The sequence below is a fragment of the Myotis davidii genome, unplaced genomic scaffold (genome assembly GCF_000327345.1).
Source record: "Myotis davidii unplaced genomic scaffold, ASM32734v1 scaffold243, whole genome shotgun sequence".
Classification (NCBI taxonomy): domain Eukaryota; kingdom Metazoa; phylum Chordata; class Mammalia; order Chiroptera; family Vespertilionidae; genus Myotis; species Myotis davidii.
Genome location: NW_006295183.1, coordinates 403,034 through 422,699, shown reverse-complemented (window position 1 = coordinate 422,699; position 19,666 = coordinate 403,034). Strand labels below are relative to the sequence as shown.

Sequence of the window (19,666 nt, the reverse complement as noted above, 5' to 3'; positions counted from 1 at the left end):
GCTGAGAGGTGCCTTCAGACTTGGAGCTGTGGTGTTCCTGTGTCTCAGAAATAAATATCTTTGAGCAAAAAGGCCATACAAGACATTTTATCTGTCTGATAATATTTTATTTATTTGAAACAAATTTTTTTAAATGAAGAAAGGTTTTTCAAAATTGCTTTTAAAGTTAAATACTGAGTAGATAAGAAGAAATTATTATGAAAAATAGAGAGGCATGAAGAATGACAGTATCATGAGCACCTGTATTCCCACCACCCAGTTTTAGAATTCACCTGCTCTTTAAGTCCCCTGTGTGGCCCTTCTTTATTTATTATTTATTTTTTATTGATTTCAGAGAGGGAGGGAGAGAGAGAGAGAGAGAGAGAAATATCAGTGATGAGAGAGAATCATTGATTGGCTGCCTCCTGCATGCCCCCCACGGGGGATCGAGCCTGTAACCCAGACATGTGCCCCGACTGGGAATCCAATTGTGACCTCCTGGTACATAGGTTGACCCTCAACCGCTGAACCACACCAGCTGGGGCTGTGTGGCCCTCTTGATCCCATCCTTTTTCCTTCCTACTATCCTATTCCCTGCTTTGCACTTTAGTGTGATCCCTAAAGAATGTGTTGTTCTGTTTTGAATAATTATACATCCCATATAATAAAAGCCTAATATGCTAGTTGTCAGGTGGGCCGTTCAAGTAATCAAAGTATAATAATCTAATGATATGCTAAGTCCGCTCAACCATTCGCTATAAAGTGCACTCACCACCAGGTGGCAGACAATCAACTGTCAACCAGTCGCTATAATGTGCACTGACCACCAGTAGGCAGACGCTCTGACTGGTAGGTTAGCTTGCTGCTTGAGACTGAAGCCTCCCAAGGTCCCTCCCTGGCTAGCCAACTTCCCACGTCCCTCCCCGGCCCTGAGCACTGGTGGGGTCCCTCAGCCTCGTTCGGCCTGGCCTGTGCCGTCTCACAATCCAGGACCCCTCTGGGGATATCGTAGAGCCAGTTTCGGCCCAATCCTGCAGGCCAGGCCGAGGGACCCTACTGGTGCACAAATTCGTGCACCAAGCTTCTAGTTTTATATAAATGTGAACTTATATGTATTCTGTGACTTGTTTTTTTTTTTATGACTCAACATTATATTCCTGGGATTATCCATGTATTGTGTATAGCTGTGGCTGACTGGTTTAGATGAAGGTTTTCCTAATTTGTTTGAGTTGCTCTATCTTTGTATTTTTCCTTAAACTAAATGTCTAATATCCTTAGTTTTAGTGGCACTCCTTTACCACCACCCCAATTTCTCTCTGTTCTTTCCTACTAACCCTTTCCTCTGCTTTATTTTCTTTCTCACCTACCTTTACCTGAGGCTATGCCCAGATGTACCTTTGAGGCTCATTTGACCCTGTTGGAATCACTGAGGACTGCTCAAGTTTCCAGATAGTTTTATGAACTTGTGTATTACAGTTTTTAATGTTATATGGGGAATATAAAACCAAGTAAGTCTTGCTGGAAAAATGAAAATTCTGATTAACAAATATTTTCAGTGGTTTTGACATTGTTGTCAATTTCTTGGACATCCCCCCCCCCCCCCCCGCTTGTTTTCTTGTCTTTTAACATCTTTTCTTTTCATTCTTGGGCATTATAATGTGAATAGGTTTCTGACCGTCTGACCTGTCCTTAAGAAGTAAGCTGGCCAGTGATAAAACTGAGGAGCTGATTGGCAGCATGAAGATCTTCTGTGGGCGGGCCAATCCGACCACAGGATCTGTGGAGTGGCTGGAGGAAGATGAGCACTATGATTACCACCAGGAGATTGCCAGGTAACAAGCGTTTGTTCACAGTTGGCTGCAGCTGGATGGGGCACTTGATCTCAAAGCCTTTGCCTTGAAATTTAGTCTGAGTGCGCAATAGGATATGACCCAGTGCTTCTGGGCAGGTGCAGGTCACTAGCAGGTATGCTCAGCCAAGTAGGTTTGTGTGGGAGTTAGGCTGAGTCATGCCTCTGTGGGAAGTCAGAGGATCTGTCTAGTGGAGCAAAGAAGACCCAAGGTTCAGTAGTAGTAGAAGAGTTTATGAAAGTTAATTTATTGGTGTCACTTAAATGGTGATATTCCTCATATAGTTAAATTCTCCTGAAAAGTTGAAAATTGCTTTTTCTTTTTTTTTCTCAATGTATTTTATTGATTTTTTTACAGAGTGGAGGGAAGAGGGATAGAGAATTAGAAACATCAAAGAGAGAGAAACCTCAATCAGCTGCCTCCTACACACTCCCTACTGGGGATGTGTCCACAACCAAGGTACATGCTCCTGACTGGAATCGAACCTGGGACCCTTCAGTCCGCAGGCCGATGCTCTATCCACTGAGCCAAACCAGTTAGGGCAGCTTTTTCTTTTCTTTGAAGGGATATTTAAAAGTATGTGAGTTACTGTTATTTAGCAATCATTAAGTGCATACAACATGACAACACTGTGCTAGGGCAGTGAGTACCAAAATGAAGAAGAAAGAGTTCCCGTCCTTAAGGAACAGGTAGTTTTGTGGAAGAGACAGACATAACAAATGACGGTGCAGAGAGATAAAGGCCCGTGGAAATGGGCACAAACGTTTATGCCCATTAGCAGCAAGAACCAGCTAGCCTGGGGGGGTTGATATCTACATGGAGAGAAATTGCCACTCCAGAGGAGTGGCAGCCAGTTCAGTGTGCTGGAGTGTGGTGCAAAAGTAGGGCTGTGATGAGAGAGGATGCTGAAAAGGTAGGCGGAGGTCATGTTTTTTTGTTTTGTTTTGTTTTTTTAATATTTTTATTGATTTTTTACAGAGAGGAAGGGAGAGAGGTAGAGAGTTAGAAACATCGATGAGAGAGAAACATCGATCAGCTGCCTCCTGCACATCTCCCACTGGGGATGTGCCCGCAACCCAGGTACATGCCCTTGACCGGAATCGAACCCGGGACCTTTCAGTCCGCAGGCCGACGCTCTATCCACTGAGCCAAACCGGTTTTGGTGGAGGTCATGTTTTAAAGTTGGTAGTGAATATAAGAAGAGGAGCATGAGTATGCATGTGGGCTCTGCCCCTTCTTAACTCTCACATTGGCCAAGCTACTTAACTTCTCTGTGCCTAAATATAATAATATATTCCTCAATATATTGAGGAATAATAATAAAAGCATAATATGCTAATTAGACTGCTGTCCTTCCAGACAAGCCGGGGCTGTGAGGGAAGCCCGGGTGCCGGGAGCCAGCGGGAAGCTGGTGCTGGCACCTGGGGGAAGGAAAGCCTACCCTTGTACGAATTTTGTGCATTGGGCCTCTAGTAAACAATAGAATAACTCATAGGATGCAGTGATGGAAGGAGAGAGACATTTCAGGAAGCATCAAGCTTTCTGATTAGAGTGACTAGGTAGATGGAGCTACCATTTCCTGAGAGGAAGAACACAGGAGGAATTGGTGGTATTGGGCAGGGGAGTTGATGGAGAGTAGGTATTGGGACATCCAGTAGAGATGCCAGTGGACAGGTATGTGGGTCTGGAGACAATTTGCAGTTGTTAGGGTGGAAACAAGATTCTCAGAGACAGTGTGGAATGGGAAAGGTAGAAGGCTGAAGGAGTTCTGGAATAGCTGAGGAGGCAGGAGAACAGGAGAGCGTGGTCACAGAGGAGAAAGGAGGGGGTAGTTCAGGAAGAGGGCATGTCCAGCAGGGCCAGGGAAGTCCTGGGTGTTAGCAATTGGAGTGAGCTAATGGTGTTGAAGGAGAGCGGTGTCAGTACAGCGGTGGGGAGTGAGTGGGTGATGAGACAGAGAAGATGGGGAGTGAAAGTGCCTCTTAAAAAGTGGAGAGAGCCCTGACCGGTTCGGCTCAGTGGATAGAAAGGTCCTGCGGACTGAAAGGTCCCAGGTTTAATTCCGGTCAAGGGCATGTACCTTGGTTGCGGGCACATCTCCACTAGGAGGTGTGCAGGAGGCAGCTGATCGATGTTTCTCTCTCATTGATGTTTCTAACTCTCTATCCCTCTCCCTTCCTCTTTGTAAAAAAATCAATAAATGATATTTTTTTAAAAAGTGGAGAAAGGTATAAAGGATCAGATATCAACTAAGCATTCATAGGAGGGTTCAGATATAAAAACCTTGGTGTGCCATAAAAACCCCCTATTTTAGTGCAGAGCTTCTCAAAGTGTAGAGCATGGCTTGCCTGGGTCGCAGTTGCCGGGAACACCAGTTCAAGTGCAGGTTTCCAGACTTCCAGCCCGATCTGGATGAGAATCTCTGTGTGTGGATGTTGCGAATCTGCGTTTAAAAGAAGCACTGCCGTGAATCTGATGTTGGCCTGAAGCCGGAGCTCCTCTGTTCAGCGGGAGTGCCTCAGCTCTCACTTGGAACTCCCAGAAAGTGTCTTTGGGCTGGGCCTGCCGAGTTCTGGGGGCTCATCCTGATCCTGCTAGAGGTTTTCAAATTTGTAATTGCTACGGTAGAAATATAGATAATCAACTCTGCTCCCTTTAACACTCTATAGTTTGGTAAACTCTTAGTTTTTCCTGATGACATGAAGGAAAATGCTGAATATACAGCAGATAATATACTTTGCCTTTCCCCAATTCCTCCTCCTAGTGTTACATCTGTGATTATCCCACTGTGCAAATTATGCAAGATTATGTGAAGTATTAAACTCAGTCTAAGTTAGTCTGAGGAAAAAATGTTTATGGGGGTGAGTTATAAGGGGTCAGTGTGTGTGGGGGAGGGCATATGTAATACTGTCAACAATAAAGATTTAATTAAAAAACGTGTAATGTATAAAATGATCAGTATGTTGGTGGCTTTGGAGTTACTGTGACAGGGCTGACTACTAGAGTGTTCTTAGGTCTTAGGTTCTTTGCTGAAAAAATAAATACTTGCCTGAGGTTTTTTATTTAGTACCAAGGAATTATAGGATATAACTGTTGACGTATGAAATTCCAAATCTGTAGAGAATTTTTATTTGAACCAAACTGACCACATATGCCGGGAGCAAGATCTCAAATGCTCCAGAGAATAACAGTTTTGTAGCTTCTTTTATTGAAATTAAGGAAGGAAATAAGATTACAAGGAGGCAGGGAAAAAGCAAGGTGCTGATTGGATTATAGGATAGTTTAATAAGATTATGTAGGTGCTTTTTGAGGGTGGTTTATTTCAAACGTGTTAACTTAGGAATTTATGATCACATCACTGTGTGAGGTTACTTTCCATACTCCCCCCCCTCTCCCGCACCCCCTCCTCCCAGAATTCCTGTAAAGTAGTTTAAAACCTGCCTGAATGTTTGTCTCATCTGATTTAAGAATGCACTATATATCTGTGAATATGCTCATATGTTGATGTATATTACTTTTAGCAGAGGTTTCTGACCTGTCTTTTTGATTTTTAGGTCTTCTTACGCTGATATGCTGCACGACAAAGACAGAGTAAGTGTTAAAGGAAACTGTTACCTTGATGTGGGGTTTTGGAACCTTGGATTACGGGAACCCTGGCGGCATGATGTTGGAATGATGCTGAGAGTCAGTATGGCGTAATGGTTGGAAATTTTGTCTGGAGGCTGGGTCCTATTTCTGGCTCTGCTCTTGACCTGAGTGTGAACTTGGACAAAACATGGGACCTCTGTGGACCTTGTTTATTAGGATTTAAGACGTACTATCTGATCTCCATAATCTCCTCTAGATAAAAATTCTCTAATTACATGATGTTTTGCCCTGTATAGTCAGTTTGTAATTTAAAAATAAAATTTCTAGAGGTCACTGCAGACTGTATTTTGTAAAGCAGATTTGACTTTCATTGCAGAATTACATTTCAGCTTTCCTCTTTCATTTTTATTTTTTTAACGTTTCTTTTTTTTAAAATGTATTTTTTTATGGATTTCGGAGAGGAAGGGAGAGGGAGAGAGAGAGAGAAACATCAATGATGAGAGATAAAGCATTGATTGGCTGCCTCCTGCAAGCATCCCACTGAGGATTGAGCACAGAACCTGGGCATGTGCCTTGATGGGAAATCAAACCATGACCTCCTGGTTCATAGGTTGACGCTCTACCGATGAGCCATGCTGGCTGGACTAATCTGATAGGTTTGAACTAATTTCTCATTGTAGTTTTAACTTGCATTACCCTGATAACTACTGTGTATGAGCTCTTTTCATTTATTAGCTATTCATGTTTACTCTTTTATGACTTAGTAATTTATAGGAGTTCTTTATATATTCTGGGTAATAACTTTGTCAGTTATATTTATTGCAAGTGTCTTACCTTAGTTTGTGGGTTGTTTTTCCATCTGATAAACACAAGTCTTAAATTTTAATGTCAAATTTATCTTACATGTCCTTTAAAGGTTGGTACTTTTTGTGTCTTGTTTAAGAAATCCTTCCCTTTGCCAAGGTTTTTAAAGGCTGATATATAAGATTTCAATTGATTTTTACTTATTGATTTGGAATCCTGTAATCTTTCTAAATTCTGTAACTCAATAATTATCCATTGGTATTTTGGGTTTTCTTTTGCAGACATTCATCTTATCTGTGAACAAAACAAAATAATTTTTTTTTCTAGACCTTATTTCTTCTTGCTCTAGTATGTTGGGTAGAATGTCCAATTTAATGTTGTCCACTTCATATATTTTTAAAAAACTTTTGCTAGAAGTTGTTCATCATATCCTTTAATCTCTCTAATATCTGCGGCATATATACTGATGTTACCCTCCTCTTCATTTCCAGTTTTTGGCTACCTGTATTTCTTTATCTCCCTCTACCTTTTATTTATTTATTTTTGAAATAGTCTTACCAGTTCATTGGTTTTATTAGTCTTTTTTAAAAAAATAGTTAATTGATATTTTGAGAGAGAGGGGAAGGGAGAAGAGAGAAACATCTGTGTGAGAGCATAACATCCATTGGCTGTTTCCTACACGCCTTCTACTGGGGATTGAGCTGTAACATCAATCAGCTGTCTCCTTGCACACCCTACTGGGGGATCAAACTGTAACCTGGGCGTGTTCCCTGACCAGGAATGGAACCTGCAACCTTTTGGTGCATTGGGTGTCGCCCAACCAACCGAGCCACACCAGCCAGGATGATTTTATTAGTCTTTTGAAATAACTCACTTTTTTTGAAAATATATTTTTTATTGATTTCAGAGTGGAAGGGAGAGAGCTAGAAACATCAATGATGAGAGAGCATCATTGATCGGCTGCCTCATGCACGCCCCCTACTGGGGATCGAGCCTGCATCCCGAGCATGGCATGCCCTTGACCAGAATCGAACCCGTGACCCTTCAGTCTCAGGCTGACGCTCTATCCACTGAGCTACAGTGGCTAGGACTGAAATAACTAACTTTTATCCTCTTGATCTTATATTTGTTTCTTAGTTCATTAATTTTTATTCTTTTTATTCATTCACTTATTTGGAGTTTATTTTGGTTGTCCTCTTTTTACTAGTAATTTTTTGAGGTGGATGCTTACCTCATCTTTTGTCTTTTCTAATACTTTTTTCTCCAAATATTGCTTTAGCCATTCCATGAGTTTTGATAAGTAACTTTTTAAAATCTTTTTTTCTTTAATTATATTTTTGTTATTGAGATTTCCAACTTGATTGCACTGTGGTCAGAGAATATTGCCCTTTTGATACCAGCCCTGTATTAGTTATCTAATAACAAATTATCCCCAAATGTAATGTCTTAAAAACAATTATTATCTTATACTTTCTCTGGGTCAGAGAACTGGGCTCACTTAGCTGGGTCTCCTGGCTCTGGGTCTCTCACAGGCTGTGATCAAGGTCTTAGCTGGTAGGATAGTCATCTTCAGGCTAACTTGGGGGTGGATCCACTTCCAACTGCCTGACCTCCTAATATTCCTTATTAACTTTCCAGCTCGTCGGTACATTTAAAAAGATTTACAAATACCTTCCTAGGATTTTTAGTTATTGTCAACAGAAGGGTACTTATCCAGCTAAACTCTTACAGATGGAAGGTGTATCTGTTAAGTTACAAAAGACCATAACTAGTGCTCGCTTTGGCAGCACACATACTGAAATTGGAACGATACAGAGAAGATTAGCGTGGCCCCTGTGCAAGGATGACACGCACATTCATGAAGCCTTCCATATTAAAAAAAACAAACCCACAAACAAACAGAAAAAACGAGAGACTATAACTAAAAACCTTCACGATACAAGGAAATAATTTCCTGAGAAGGAAACATATTTAGACAAGGAAGTTATGTGAAATAGAGTCCAGTAAGGAAATCAAAAGCCACAACACATATTTTAATAGAGGGATTTGGTTAAAAGATGTGGGAGGCCTGGGAAGCTGATGAGAGCACCGAGGTCAACTTGTGATAGGAAGAGCATGAAACAGTTACCTTGCCAAGGGCTGGGGAAACAAAGAGAGAAGACTGAGGTTTTCAGAATCTAGAACAGGGGTGGGCTATTTGAACTTTCATAACATCATTCTCAGGCCATGCAAAATTGTCAACTTAAAAATTAGCCTGCTATATTTGGGCAAACATTTAATTAACTCACCTCTAATGCCTTGGCGAGACCAAATGATTTTGTGGGCATTGTAGGCCCAAGAGCTGCACGTTTCCCACCCCTGATCTGGAAGCTTGGAGGAGAGGGCCTGTGGATCTCCAAGAGGGATCTCTGAGTGCTGCTGCTACTCATGAGGGACGCCCGGGAAAGCTGGTTATGGGAGGCCTGGCAGGAGCTGGCATCTGGAACCAGCTGCTACGCCTGGGAGGACACTGATTGAGAGCAGCAGCCATACAGGAAGGAGCAACTATCTCTCTCCTCTACCTTCCAGTCACCCTCAAGATCCTTCTCTACGTCTGTACCTAACAGCTGGAAAAAGGAGAAGGCGCTTCCAGAGCCCTAGCCCCAGTATCACTAGGCAGATTGTCGAAGAGTGGGTGTGGAGGGGAGATAATTGCTTAAGAAAGGGTAACAGTTTGACCCAGTGCTCTGGTGGTGTCACAAGGCCTGCCTGACTCAGCTAGCCAGTGCTGTTCCTCGAGGGCCCAGAAAGGCCACAAGTCATGACTTGCACTGCTGCTGCCAGCCATGACCAGAGTTTCACAAAGCACCTTTCTACTTATTTATGACAACTAGTATGAAGTGACAGTTCTTTCTCCCTTTCTCTTAGAATATAAAATACTACCAGGGTATCCGGGCTGCCGTGAGCAGGGTGAAGGACAGAGGACAGAAGGCCCTGGTTCTCGACGTTGGCACCGGCACAGGACTCTTGTCAATGATGGCAGTCACAGCAGGTGCCGACTTCTGCTATGCCGTCGAGGTAAGCCACATTCTTCACGTGGGTGTCCTGCCCCTTGCCCCTTGCCCATCCATTTGTTCATAGCTATTCATGGAGTGCTCACTCTGTGCCAAGCACAGGGCCAGGTTCTGAAAGCATAGAACTGAATCACGTACAGTTTCTTCCTCCAGGAGCATGTTTCCCCTCTGAAAACAGTGTTTTCATGCATGTCAGGATCACTGAGACGCTTTAAACAATACTGATGCCCAGCCCCCCTCCTGAGCTCCCCTGCCAGATTTCGATTTAATTATTCTGGGGTGTGGTCTGGCATTGGGATTTTTGAATATGCACCAAGATTGAGACCTACTATCTTACATGTCCCTACAGAGCCAGCTATCTTATTATGTTTATCAATAGTTTGGCAATCTGCCATTTCTTTCCTGTAATAAAACATTAAACATGTTATCTTTCTGATAATGCAAATAATACATTTTTTATAGGAAATTTGTTAAATATAAAATACAAGTACTTTGTTAATTCAAAGTTAACCATTGCTAAAATTTTGCTGAATATCCTTTTTTTTTTTTTTTTTTTAAGTCCTCACCTGAGGACATATTTAAAGAGGAAGGGACAGAGAGAGAGAAACATCGATGTGAAAGAGAAACATTGGTCAGTTGCCTTCCATATGTTCCCAGACTGGGGATCAAACCCACAAACCCAGGTATGTGCCCTGACCAGGAATGGAACTGGCAGCCTTTCGGTGCATGGGTGATGTTCAACCAACTCCTGACCAGGGCCAGGAGTCTGAGTCACTCTGGCCAGAAGGTGTATATTCTTCCAAGCTTTTGGAGAGGAGGAAAAATTTGTTTCATATGGTGATTGAGTTGCAAATAACTCCCAAAATTACACTGGCTTAACCAAGGTAAAAGTTTTTTGCTTTCTCACATAAAGTTCGGTAGTCAGCACTCCGGGATGTTCTCCTAAGATTGCTTTCAGCTGCCCACCCCACCAAATCTACAGATGGCCGTCATGGTCACAGTCTAGAAAGGTGGGCATTTTCAGCTAGGGAATACATTGTGTGTTTGGGGCACAAGGTCATCAGGAGTCTTGGCAAAGGGATTATAGCCAGGTATTCTTTACAGAAGAATATAGCATTTTCCCCTTGAATATAGTAAAAGAATTATGTGTTCATGGTGGGAAATGTGGAAGATGCATAAAAAGACTAACAAAAGGGGAAATCTTGTCATGTGACTAGTCGTTCACATTATCAGTTTGTTATATTTCCACTCTCTGTGTGTCTGTAATGTTTTCTGCCCTAATATGGTGGGAGCTGTGTACTAGTAATTTCAATTGAGCAGGCCAGAAAATTGCAGCTGGAGGGGCTTATGTTTAGGGACATGGTAAGGGTTCAGGAAAGACTTCTGGAGAGGGGTTTTTGTGTTGTCCTGGAAAGTTGGGTTTGCTTTGGCAGGAGGGGCTAGAGCAGGGAGAACTCAGGTGTGCCTGGGAACATGAGTGTGGATGGAGCATCAGTTGTGGGGAGAATAGGGTTTGGGGGGAATGGCAGGGGCAGGGAGAATCGTGGTGGTTTGTATTGTGGAAGGCCCTGAATATCTTCAGAAAATATCAGTGACGTCCTGCCAGCATTGGAGATTGGGGGCAGTTTTGCGCACACTTAGGTCTAACACAGTAACAGTCTCACTGTGGTCTAGAGAGCAGCTTCACAGATCATCACAGATCATAGTTTGTGAGGCAGTCCTCTTCCTGGCTCCCTCTAGTGCGGCACTGACACCTGCTGTCCTTACGAGGTAGTGCAAGCTCCCTGGGATCCCCTGCATCCCGCCCCTGTGCCTGGGGAGTCCTAGTTGCCAGTTAAACCCAGGGAAATCTCATTCCTTTGTATTCCTTTTCATGACACACATTTATAGAATAAAGTATTGCAGTTACATGGATGAAGTCTTGTTTATTTAAATTAAATAGACCCAAATAAATATTTTGCCTATATCTTGAATGGTAACAAAGGTTCATTTTAGAAGGAAATTTGGAAGGAAATTCTGTAGTGCAGATCTTTTTTTACTTCAAATCTTAGGACTAGAATCAAGGAATGTCTTACGAGTGTTGGGTGTTAGGATGTTATTAAATTGATTACTTATTTTTCTTGGGTTTTGGCTCTCATTTGTAGGTTTTCAAGCCTATGGCTGATGCTGCTGTGAAGATTGTGGAGAAAAATGGCTTCAGTGATAAGATTAAGGTTATCAACAAGCATTCTACAGAGGTTACTGTGGGACCAGGTAAGATCAACACATACTGTGTTGTAAGCTTTGCTTGCTTTTGTGAGTGAGAGGAAAAGGCTTATTCAAGTGATCTGGGATAAATATATCCAGGTAATTGCAGAGATATGGGGCCTCTGCGTGTGTCTGAAGAGAAGCATTTTCTTCTCTATTGGTTTATTTCTCTGTTAGCTAAAACGAATCAGCAATGGGTAAACCAGAACTAATCAAGAGCAATAGCAGTGATGCAAACGAAACCTTCTTTTGCTTGAAGCAAGTTGGAATTTTTGTGTGGCTCAGTTCTGGGAGTTTCAAGTTTTATCAGACAGAAGTGAAACTAAGTAAATAGCTGAAATGGTTTTGCTTAGTTCTGACATCTTGCTTCCGCATCTAACATGGAGATTTGCCTGCATAAGCACAATCTCTCCACATTCCCACAATATTTTTTAGAGTTTAGGAGCTTGAACTGGACTCCTAAAATTTCATGACACTGATACCTGGAGAGCACAGTGGAAAGATTTGTAAAAGAAGTTCCTGGGATGAGGTTATGGATATAACCCCATTTTTTTAAAACACAGTATTTTAGTATGGCAATGGTAAGGTCAACATTTTTCTCCCATTTAAAAACAATATTTTTATAGAAAATCTGAAACATGCACAGAAGAAGAAATTGGAGTTCCCTTTTATTAATTTTTAAAACATTATATATATACAAAAGAATGCACAAATCATTATTCCATTTTTTTTAAAAGCATTTTTTTTCTGTTTTCTTTTTTTATTTAATATATTTTATTGATTTTTCACAGAGAGGAAGGGAGACAGAGAGCTAGAAACATCGATGAGAGAGAAACATTGATCAGCTGCCTCCTGCACATCTCCTACTGGGGATGTGCCTGCAACCCAGGTACATGCCCTTGACCGGCATTGAACCCGGGACCCTTCAGTCCGCAGGCCGACGCTCTATCCACTGAGCCAAACCGGTTTCGGCCATTATTCCATTTTTAATCAACATTATTGAGGATAATTTTTTTGTTTTCTTTTTTATTAATCCTCACCTGAGGATATTTTTTCCATTGATTTTTAGAGAGAGTGGGGGGTAGGAGGAGAGAGAGACAGACAGACATCAATGTGAGAGTGACACATCGATTGGTTGCTTCCTGCATGTGTCCTGACCAGGGCCAGGAGTCGAACCTGAAACCCATGTACGTGCCCTTGACTGGGAATCGAACATGGTACCCTTCAGTGCTCGGGCCAATGCTCCAGTCACTGAACCATACTGGCCAGGGCTGTAGAGGTATAATTTACATAAAGTGAATGCATCCATGCTAAGTGGATAGTTTGATGAGTTTTGACAAATTTAAATACACTTGTAACCGCCATCACAATCAAGATAATAGAATATCTCCATCAGGCCCAAAGAGATTCAATACCTTTTACATCAATCCCTCCCATATTCCTGGCCTTAAGCACCTACTGATCTGCTTTCTTCAATATAAATGAGATCTGCCTTTTTTAGAATTCTGAGTAAGTGGAATCATATAGTGTGTGTATTTTATGCCTGCTTTCTTTTCTGTTGCATATTGCTCTTGAGATTTTGACCACATTGTTCTGTGTATCAGGAAATCATTCTCTTTTTTAAAAAAATATATTTCAAAAAAAATATTTCTTTATTAATTTCAGAGAAGAAGGGAGAAGGAGAGAGAGAGAGAGAGAAGCATCAATGATGAGAGAGAATCATTGATGGGATGCCTCTTGCATGCTTTATACTGGTATCAAGCCTGCAACCTGGGCATATGCCCCGACTGGGAATTGAACCATGACCTCCTGGCTCATAGGTTGACACTCAACCACTGAGTCATACCAGTTGGGCAAGTCCTACATAATCTTTTGGAGAAGGAGAGAGAGATAGAAACATCAATGATGAGAGAGAATCATTGATTGGCTGTCTCCTACACACCCCCTACTGGGGAACGAGCCCGCAACCCAGGCACGTGCCCTTGGCTGGAATCAAACCTGGGACCCTTCAGTCCACAGGCTGATGCTCTATCCACTGAGCCAAGCCAGCCAGGGCAGGAAATCATTCTCTTAAATTGCCAAGCAACACTTCATATGTGGACATACCATAGTCTGTTTACCCCTTAACTTGTTGATGGACATAGATAGTTTCTTGAATAGGTCTTTAGGTTCACTGATCTTACCTTGTGTGGTATCTAATCCACATCTAGTTAACTTTTCATTTCTGATATTGTATTTTTTAATCTCTAAAATGATTATATTTTTATAACTATTTTTCTCCTTATGTTTCTTTAAATACTTAACATTTATAGCAGCTGTTTTAACATTCTTATCTCCTATTTCTGTCATCTCGGTCATCCAGGGGTTTGTTTTGTTATCCTAGATCTGGGCTACATTTTCCTTTTTGGCATATCTAGTAATTTTTATTTGGATGCTGTGTATAGTGGAAATTTTGCCTTGCTAAGTGCTGGATTTTGTTGTCTTCCTGTAAAAGCTTCATTTGGCAGGCAGTTGGGTTACTTGCAGGTCGGTTTGATCCTTTCCAGGCTGTTTTTAAGCTTTGGTGAAGCAGGGTTAGAGTAGCTTTAAGTCACGGCTTCTCAGCAGCAGCACTGTTGACATTTTGGGCCTGATAATTCTTTGTTGGGGGTGGGGAGCTATTCCGAGCATTGTAAGATGTTTATCCCTGGCCTCTAACCAGTGGAAATCAGTAGCACCTCCCTCCCCGTTTGTGCCAAGCAAAAATGTCTTCAGACATTGCCAGATGTCCCAGGGTGAAGGATAGTTTCTTGGATAGGTCACCCCTGTTGAGAACCACAGCTCCAAGGCTACTTTAGCCAAACTGGTAAGGCATGACCTTTCTAGGTCTCTGCTGAGCGCTTGCGTGCTGGCTGATCAGAACTGGGATGTTACCCAGTCCTTTGTGAACTCTGGAAATTGTTCACCTTAGGGCTACATGGCTATTTTTACCTGGCCTTCTAGAGTCCTGCCCTATGTGTGTGTGAATATATTCAACAATGACCTAAGGGGAGCCCTGTGCAGGTTTCTGAAGCCCTTTTCGGTGTAATTTCCTCTCTGGTTTTCTCTCCTGCAAGTCCCAGTTGCTTCTACTTCCCTGAACTCCAATTGCTGTTTCCTTAACTCAGCAAGATTGCAGTGCTCTGCTCACTTTCTTGTTCCCTGTACTGTGGTCTGGAAAGAGCCTGCTTGCTAAAAGCCAGAGCAGTAGGAAGGGTCACTTTGTTGGGGTCAATTTGTGTCCCTTCTTGGGGAATAAACTGTGTTGCCTCTCGTTCAACATCTGAAAATGTTTGTTTCATATATTTTGTCTGGTTTTCTAGTTGATTACATGGATTGATAAGTCCGATTCCACTTACTCTGTTTTGGCCAAAGTTGGGGGTTATTTATTAATTTATTTATTTTTAATATGTTTTTATTTATTTCAGAGAGAGGAAGGAGAGGGATAGAGGGGTAGAATGATGAGAGAGAATCATTGATCGGCTGCCCTTTTCACACCCCACACTGGAGATCGAGCCCGAAACCTGGCCATGTCCGTGACCTTCTGGTTCATAGGTCGATGCTCAACCACTGAGCCACACCAGCTGGGCAAAATTTGTCTGTGTTGATATCACAGAGATCGATCTGCAGAGCAGCCTTTGTTGTGTCACTCTCTGTGTGACTCTGTGCCCTCTTCTAGGCTGTGTATTGTGTACACACACCCTGCACGAGGCCATACCCCTCAAATCCTTTCTTAATACTTTTTCTTTGTAACACTTATCACTGTATTAATGAAATCATTATGTAATTATGTATTTAATGTCTATATCCCCACACAGCTGAAGCATTCTGAGTTTATGGACTGTGTGGTCTTATTTATTCCATTCCATAACTTGTATTTACCTGGCATGAAAGAATTCTGTAATATTTGTTTAGTGAGTAGATTGTCAACTTTGCTTGGTCCTTAGTCCCTTGTACATGGGACTTTATTTCCACTCGTCCAACTTGACAAGTGGCTTTCCTATTGCTAAGGCTGATGGTCTTCCCTCTGCTTCTCCTCTCAAACACCGCAGCCCTGGTACTTCTGCCGTTTAGTCTTCCTGTTCTTCCTGAAAATGCACGTTTTCCAAGGTTCTGTCCTCAGCCCTTTTTAAAAATAGCATCTATGTTTGTTGCCTGTTTCCCAGAGATGGATGGATGACACACAGGCATGTGTGCAGCTGACTCAGGGGGCATTTGTTCATCCATCCCATCATGGGGTAAGACTTAGGAGGCACCTGGAGTAAGCACCCCTCCTCAGGCTCTCACTCACCTGTTAGACACCAGGCTGTCAGGAGTACTTGTTGAAATTCACTGGGTCATAAAGCTTTATTTATTTGATACAATTTTGGGCAATAAATCATTTTAAATTATATAATTAGCTTAAAAATTATTCAGGAGGCAGCATTTGCAGAGCTTGGTGATTGATTGGATGTAGAGTGATAGAGAGGAATCAAGAACTCAGCTAATGTTTGCTGACAGTAGGCACTGGGGTATAGTGAACACACCAGTCAGGGTCTCTATTCTTCTGGAGAGCTAGTAAACGATGCTCAGGTTTCTGGACTGTGTGGTAGTGCCGTTCATTGAGGTGGAAACATCGGAGGGAGAAGCAGGTGCATGGGGGTGGGATGTGATTGGCTCCGTTTGGGATGGTGAATTTCAGTTGGAGTTTGGCATCATATCAGAGAGGATAGGCAGGGCCACTCGGGAGGGTGTTCTCTGTGCCAGAGGACAGAAGTTTCTTCTTAGCCACCATTCACATATTGCCATGAGCACAAGTGTACTTCATAGGAAGTGGGTAGTTTTTACCTTTGCTGGCCTGACCATTGCTGCATGGACAGATCTCGTTACCCCCTTAACAGATGAGGTGACTGATGGTTAGCAGCGCTGAGGCTTCCGGCTAGAAAGCAGGCTCAAAGCGCAGGTCTCCATGACTCAAGGTTCAGGCTCTGCTGCACTGTTCTTTCAGCCACTTTAATGCTTCTGCTCTCTTGCATCATCCATGAGACTTGTCTCCTCTGTAGGGAAGATGAGTGGGCTTTGTCAGATTGTAATTCATGAGCCATTAGGAGTGTTTAGTTAATTCTCCATGATGAATGGCCCCTTCCAAAGTCTGTTCTGTCTCTTGGCTCATTAAAAATTATGACTGTAGAAGTAACATTACATTACATTATAGAAGTTTAGAAAATGGAGTTAATAGGTCTTCTATAACCCTACTTTCCCAACCAACTGGTATGTGTTTGATAACAAGAAATGAACTTAATTCAGGGGGATTTAGTGTAAGGAACTGGGGATTCTGAACCCTGGGTATCAGTGGAATCTATCAGCCTGTCTATCTTGCTTTGGTTTTCTCTCCCTTTCTGCAGCCTCGATATATTTGAAGTAGCAGGATTCAGTTTTTGCTTTTCAAATAAGTTTTGCTAATTTAATAATTAAGAGTTTTATTGTTAATTTGTATACAGGAAAGTTGAAAGAACAGTTGTACAGCAAACCCCCATATTCTCTTAACCAAGACTTAACAATTTTAGCATTTTTATATACGTATATGGATTTTTTGCTGAACTGTTGGAAAATCAGTTGAGATGACACTTCTAAATACTCCAGTATTTATATGTACTTTCATTTTAATGACTTATTAACCTTTCATCTGGCATCTAGTTGCTGTTAATATTTTTTCTAGTCTGTTGCTTGTTTCTGATGCTGTTTCCTTGTATTTCTCAGATGGTGACATGCCATGCCGTGCCAACATCCTGATCACGGAGCTGTTTGACACGGAACTGATTGGGGAGGGAGCACTGCCCTCCTATGAACACGCACACAGGCATCTCATGCAGGTAGGGGTGAGAGCCTCCCTCAGGCGTATTGCTGTGATCTCAGTCAGCTTACACAGCTCTCATTGATACACCGTGCTCTTCACAGCCTGAGTCCTCAGCACCTCTCCATATACCCAAGGACACCCTTTATTCCTTAATTATGACTTCTTAATTATGACTTCTGTGCCTCTTGAATGCCAAGCCTGGGTAGGTTAGAGTCAAAAGGTCAGAAACTATCTTCAAATTCAATTCAATTTAGCAAACATTATTTGAGTGTCAACTGTGTAAAGTGTTCTAGCATCCAGGGAGAAGTGTGAGGCATCCTAATGCTCTAACCCACAGTCAGTGATGGTGAGGATTTGGTGGGCTGATTGGAGAGGCAGACAGAAGCACCATAGCCATCTAGTTTGGGACTGATAGAAAAGATCAGGGGGGCATGTAGAGGGGGTGGAATTTGGAAAGGCACTGGGGAGGGGGAGAGATGTCCCAGGAAAAGGGACCTGGTTGGTAGGTCACTGAGAACATCAGCTGAGAGGGGAAGGGGACTGTGAGCTAATGGCAGAGAATGGAGGAGGAGGTGGAAAGCCTTGAAGGCCAGGCCATTCCAGGTGAAGGAGTTTGGGTAGTGGCAGTCTTTGACAGTTTCTTTGAAAAGAGAGAGACATGTTGAAAATGTTATCTTGGAGATGTTGATCTTTTGTATGGACATAAATTGGAAGTGAAGACCCAGAGGCAAAGGCCAGCCAGGGAGGTGTGTCTGCTGCTTCTGCTGGCACCTGCCCTGTGGTCACTGCAACTGTCCCAGCCGGCAACTCTTTTGGGGGGTTCTTCGTGCTCTCAGAGAGAGGAGGGGGCCCCGTCCAGGGCATTCAGGACCAGAGTCCACATTACGCAGCCAGCATGTGACTGTGATTGTTCTGTAGATCCCACACTTGTGAGCTGCCTCATTGTTTCCAAAATGTAAACCCCTTTTCTAGTAACGTTAGTAGGAACAATTTCCATTTTCCACATTAAAACCACCAACTAGATATGTCCCTGAAACAGAGAAGAAGGATATTTGGAATTTATGTTAATGTTGCCCAATTTGTCCTTCTTTGATTCATCACATTAAAAAGGTAGGCAGACAGCTGTCCTCAATTTCCTCTCCCAGCTGGCCTATAGCAGCCAGGTATGCATTGTCCACTCTAATCACTGTCCCCACCTGCCATCCTGTGTCTGAGCTTGAAGGACTTAGGGCTGGCACACAGAGGCTTCCATTGCCCTGACCCTCTTCCTGTCTTATTGAACCAGGATGCTGGCATGTCTGACAGACAGTCCATGTAGCAGTGGTTTTCAACCTGTGGGTTGCGACCATCGGGAAACACATATAGCATATCAGATATTTACATTACGATTCACAACAGTAGCAAAATTACAGTTATGAAGTAGCAATGAAAATAATTTTATGGTTGGGGGTCACCACAACATGAAGAACTTTATTAAAGGGTCGCGGCATTAGGAAGGTTGAAAACCGCTGCCCTGTAGTGTTGACCCAGGGATAGATCTTAGAAGACGCATTTATTGAGTGCCTTCATTTTGCCAGACCCTCTTTTGGGTACCAACAATATGAAGGTGAGTTCCTGGGGAGGCAGGTAGGTGAGCAGGTCATCACAGCACAATTTGGATTATGCACTGATGGTGGTCAGTAGGGTGAGATCCTGCCCTCTGATGTGGGGAAGGTTGAGGGCTCCAGGAAGATGAAGCTCAAGCTGAGTCAGTCTTGAAGAGTGATCAGGTGTTGACCTGGCAGGTGTGGGGGTATTCACAGCAGAGGAGATCAGCATGCACAAAGACATGAAGGTGAATTGGTGTGGTGACCCCAGATCCAGCAAGTAGTTTGGATTATGGGTAGTGTGGGAGGTGAGGTTAGAGATGGGGCTAGATTGCTGACAGGGCTAGACCGAGAAGGGCTGCCACGCTCTGGAAGGGTTTTCAGCAGGGGGTTGATTTATGCAGGCAGCCATGTAGAAAGCAGTTGGGGAGCAAGACCAGAGGCAGATAGGTGGTTAGAGTCATCCAGGCGCTTGGCTGGCCTCAGGTAAGGCTATAGAAATGGGCCTGAAGAGGTAGACTCAGGGAGGAGGAAGGTGGTCAAGGGCTTGGTGATTACTTAGATGGGGAGGCATTGAGGATGATGCCAGGGTTTAGGGCTTGGGTATCTGGATTTAATGTTGGTGCTCCCTGTCTACTGGGAGAGTGGGAGGACCAGGCCCGGGAAGGTGAGCAAAGGGTGAAGTTGGATTTGTCTTTTAGACAG

At 42.9% G+C, this 19,666-nt stretch overlaps 2 protein-coding genes across 2 annotated transcripts in view; both read left to right on the top strand.

Moving 5' to 3' along the window:
* Nucleotides 1–1,712, top strand: part of SLC7A6 (solute carrier family 7 (amino acid transporter light chain, y+L system), member 6) — a 40,585-nt gene extending 38,873 nt beyond the window's left edge. Inside the window, exon 11 of the mRNA XM_015567829.1 lies at nt 1,646–1,712. The gene's annotated coding sequence lies outside the window, so the exon portion shown is untranslated. The remainder of the gene's footprint in view (nt 1–1,645) is intronic.
* Nucleotides 1,647–19,666, top strand: part of PRMT7 (protein arginine methyltransferase 7) — a 34,076-nt gene continuing 16,056 nt past the window's right edge. Inside the window, exons 1-5 of the mRNA XM_006769749.2 lie at nt 1,647–1,811; nt 5,384–5,420; nt 9,129–9,278; nt 11,419–11,527; nt 17,279–17,391. Of these exons, the coding sequence (XP_006769812.1) occupies nt 1,717–1,811; nt 5,384–5,420; nt 9,129–9,278; nt 11,419–11,527; nt 17,279–17,391 (504 nt within the window). The 5' untranslated portion in view covers nt 1,647–1,716. The remainder of the gene's footprint in view (nt 1,812–5,383; nt 5,421–9,128; nt 9,279–11,418; nt 11,528–17,278; nt 17,392–19,666) is intronic.